At 25.2% G+C, this 3,088-nt stretch overlaps 1 protein-coding gene across 1 annotated transcript in view; it reads left to right on the forward strand.

Moving 5' to 3' along the window:
• Positions 1-2,914: 2,914 nt before the first annotated feature.
• LOAG_17398 (hypothetical protein) overlaps positions 2,915-3,088 on the forward strand; it is a gene marked incomplete at both ends in the record, with an annotated part of 499 nt that continues 325 nt past the window's right edge. The window contains one exon of the mRNA XM_020450060.1: positions 2,915-3,043. Within this exon, the coding sequence (XP_020306326.1) occupies positions 2,915-3,043 (129 nt within the window). The remainder of the gene's footprint in view (positions 3,044-3,088) is intronic.

Here is a 3,088-nt window from a genome sequence, read left to right on the forward strand (position 1 = left end):
GATAAGAAGAAACTAGATAGTTATTTAAAAAAATAAAAAAAAAGCTAACAGAATAAATTAGTGTAAATAAAAACTTTCACAAATTATTTCACCAATAAAAAATGATAAACAAATTTTAAAATTGATAATAAAACAAAAATAAATTAAATGATAAAAGATAAGCTATAAAATGAAATAAATTAAATGATAAAAGATAAGCTATAAAATGAATGAATGAATGAATGAATGCTTTACATGGTCAATTTACATATATGTGTAAATGAAGTAGTGCTAGTAAGATAGAAGCAAATAGGTTAGCGGTTATTTTTGCAAAGAATAAATTTATAGCTTAAAATTAGCTCACATGGGATTGAAGTTTAGAGCCATAAGCATAAAGAATAAGTCAAAAGAATGCAGAAAATTCACATATCCTATATGGTGAATTGATAGGAAAAGTGGAGAATGTAGAGTGAAAAAGAATTGAGAACAAGTGACAAATTGAATTTTTTTAAAAAAAAAAAAGAATATCAAGTCCTTTTTTTATTGTTGAGAATGTTTCTAACATACATACACACACACACGCACACACACACGCATACACACACATATATACACACATACACATACACACACACACACATACACACATACATATATACACAATTATAGATATCAAGAAAAAGTAAATATAATGAGAATACTTTTTTTTTCCTTTTTTTTTTTTTTGCTATACAAATTTTTGAACGTTAACTAATAGTAAGTAAGGAAGAGAGAAGTTAAGGCTAGTTTAGTATAAACAAGTCATAGTCCTACCCTGCCTCTGGCATGTTTTTTTTTTTTTCTCTTCTCTTGTTTACTGATGATAGCAAAAAAAAAAAATAAAAGCTGCTAAAGTTTCCTTGCAAAGCCTTTTTACACATTCATTTTTTTTGCTTATAGCTTACCCTATTCAATCCTATCCTATCCTTTTTTTTTTCCCCCCCCCCCACCTTTCTCTCTTCCTTTCAAATAATACTAGTTGTTACTACTACTATTACTATTACTACTACTAGTAGTAGTATTACAACTACAATTATTACTATCATTATTTACAAATAGATAAGATTATATCACTGCCTGTTTGCATAAACAAAAAATTTAGTTTTAAGTTCTAAAAAAAAAAAAAATTATACTCCTAAGTGTGTTACACCATTTTGTAAATTATCACTGTGAAAAGAAAAAAAAAAAAGATAAAAAATTTGATAATATCAGTATGAATAGGCTTGAAATCGTGCGCATTTATCATAATCGAGAAATGAAATTGATAATATATATCATAATTGAGAAATGAAATTGATAATGTATATAGTAATCGAGAAATGAAATTGATAATATATATCATAATCGAGAAATGAAATTGATAATATATATCATAATCGAGAAATGAAATTGATAATATGTATCATAATCGAGAAATGAAATTGATAATATATATCATAACCGAGAAATGAAATTGATAATATATATCATAATCTAAAAATGACATCGATAATGTGTATCGTAAATCTAGAAATGAAATTGACAATATCTTTTCCTTTTTAATGAAATTTGAAATGAAATTGATATATATAAATCATAATCTAGAAATGAAATCGATTAATATCAGATAACCTATTATGTATTACATGCATTGCATCATCATTAAATTAGATGGCCTGTTTATGTATTTATATGCATTGTATCATAATTGAATTATTTTAGAGTTCAATTGCGAAAAAAAAAATAAAAATAAAATAAAATTTGACCATATCAATGAGACAATTTAAGCTATACATATATTACATAGTCTAGAAATGAAATTGATAATATCAGATGACCTGTTATGTATTACATGCATTGTGTTATCATTCAATTACTTTAGTATCCTTTTTTGTAAACCACAAAATTTAATTGTTTTTCTTTTCTTTTTTTTTTATTACAAATAAAAAGGAGAATCTGTTTGTAGTAATTTGGTGACAAAATGACAACAGATGCGATGGAAATAAAAGGAAAAAAGTAATTGTCAAATGGTTAAATGACACTTTTCCTGTTAGCTTTTACACTTTTACACATTTCTTTCAAAACATCAAAAACGGAAATATTTTGCTCTATTTTATGTCCAGAAATTTGTATTATTGAAAAAAAAAGTGATTATGAAATAGTTAGCGAAGTGAATAAATTTATTCCTTTTCAATGGAATATCATATATTGATGAATGAAATGGTGAAAAAAAAAAAAAAAACGAATCAGTCTTTTCAAGTTTAGAGATTTAAAAAACAAAAAAAAAAATGAACAAAAAAAAAGAAAAAAGTGGCTTATGGATGTTGTATTGAAAACATTTTGAAATTTGAAAAGAAAAAAAAAGCTTGAATTGAGAGAATTTTCTTTCATGTAACACACTTATTGCATATTAAAAAAATTAAAATATGAAATGGAAAAATTTGGTAAAAAAAAAACAGTTAAAATATGAAATGAATTCGATAAAAATATTAAAATGGTTTTTTCTAATTTATATAAATTGTTCGTTTTTCTTCTTTCTTTTTCTTTTATTTCTAAAAGGTATTGGATAAATTAAATAAAATTTGAAATTATTTCAATTTGAATATTGCTAGGACAATAATGAAATTGTATATCCTGAAATGTTGCAAAAGCCAGCTGACTACTATCAGTTAAAGAAAAAAAATGTTCAACTAATTGCTAGCAATGCGTTTCCAACTACAGAGCTACTTTATGTCTACTATAAACACATTATTACTACTATCATCCTAAACTACTCAATAATGTTTTCTTTTTCCTGAAGTACTTTAAAAAAAAAGAAGAAAGAAAAGCAACTCCTGGTTAGAATAGTAGTTTGTCTGTCGCGTAATAGTTTAAAATGCAAACATTTAACCAGATTATCTAACTAGATCACGATGACATGATGATGAGGAGGATGATAATGAAAAGGATGATGATGATGATGATAATGATAAGGATGATGATGGTGATGATGATAATGATAGAGATGATGATGGTGATGAGGAGGATGATGGTGATGATGATGATGGTGATAATGATGATGATGATGAGGATGATTATGAGGATGATGATG

The sequence above is a fragment of the Loa loa genome, assembly GCF_000183805.2.
Source record: "Loa loa unplaced genomic scaffold supercont3.69, whole genome shotgun sequence".
Lineage (NCBI taxonomy): Eukaryota > Metazoa > Nematoda > Chromadorea > Rhabditida > Onchocercidae > Loa > Loa loa.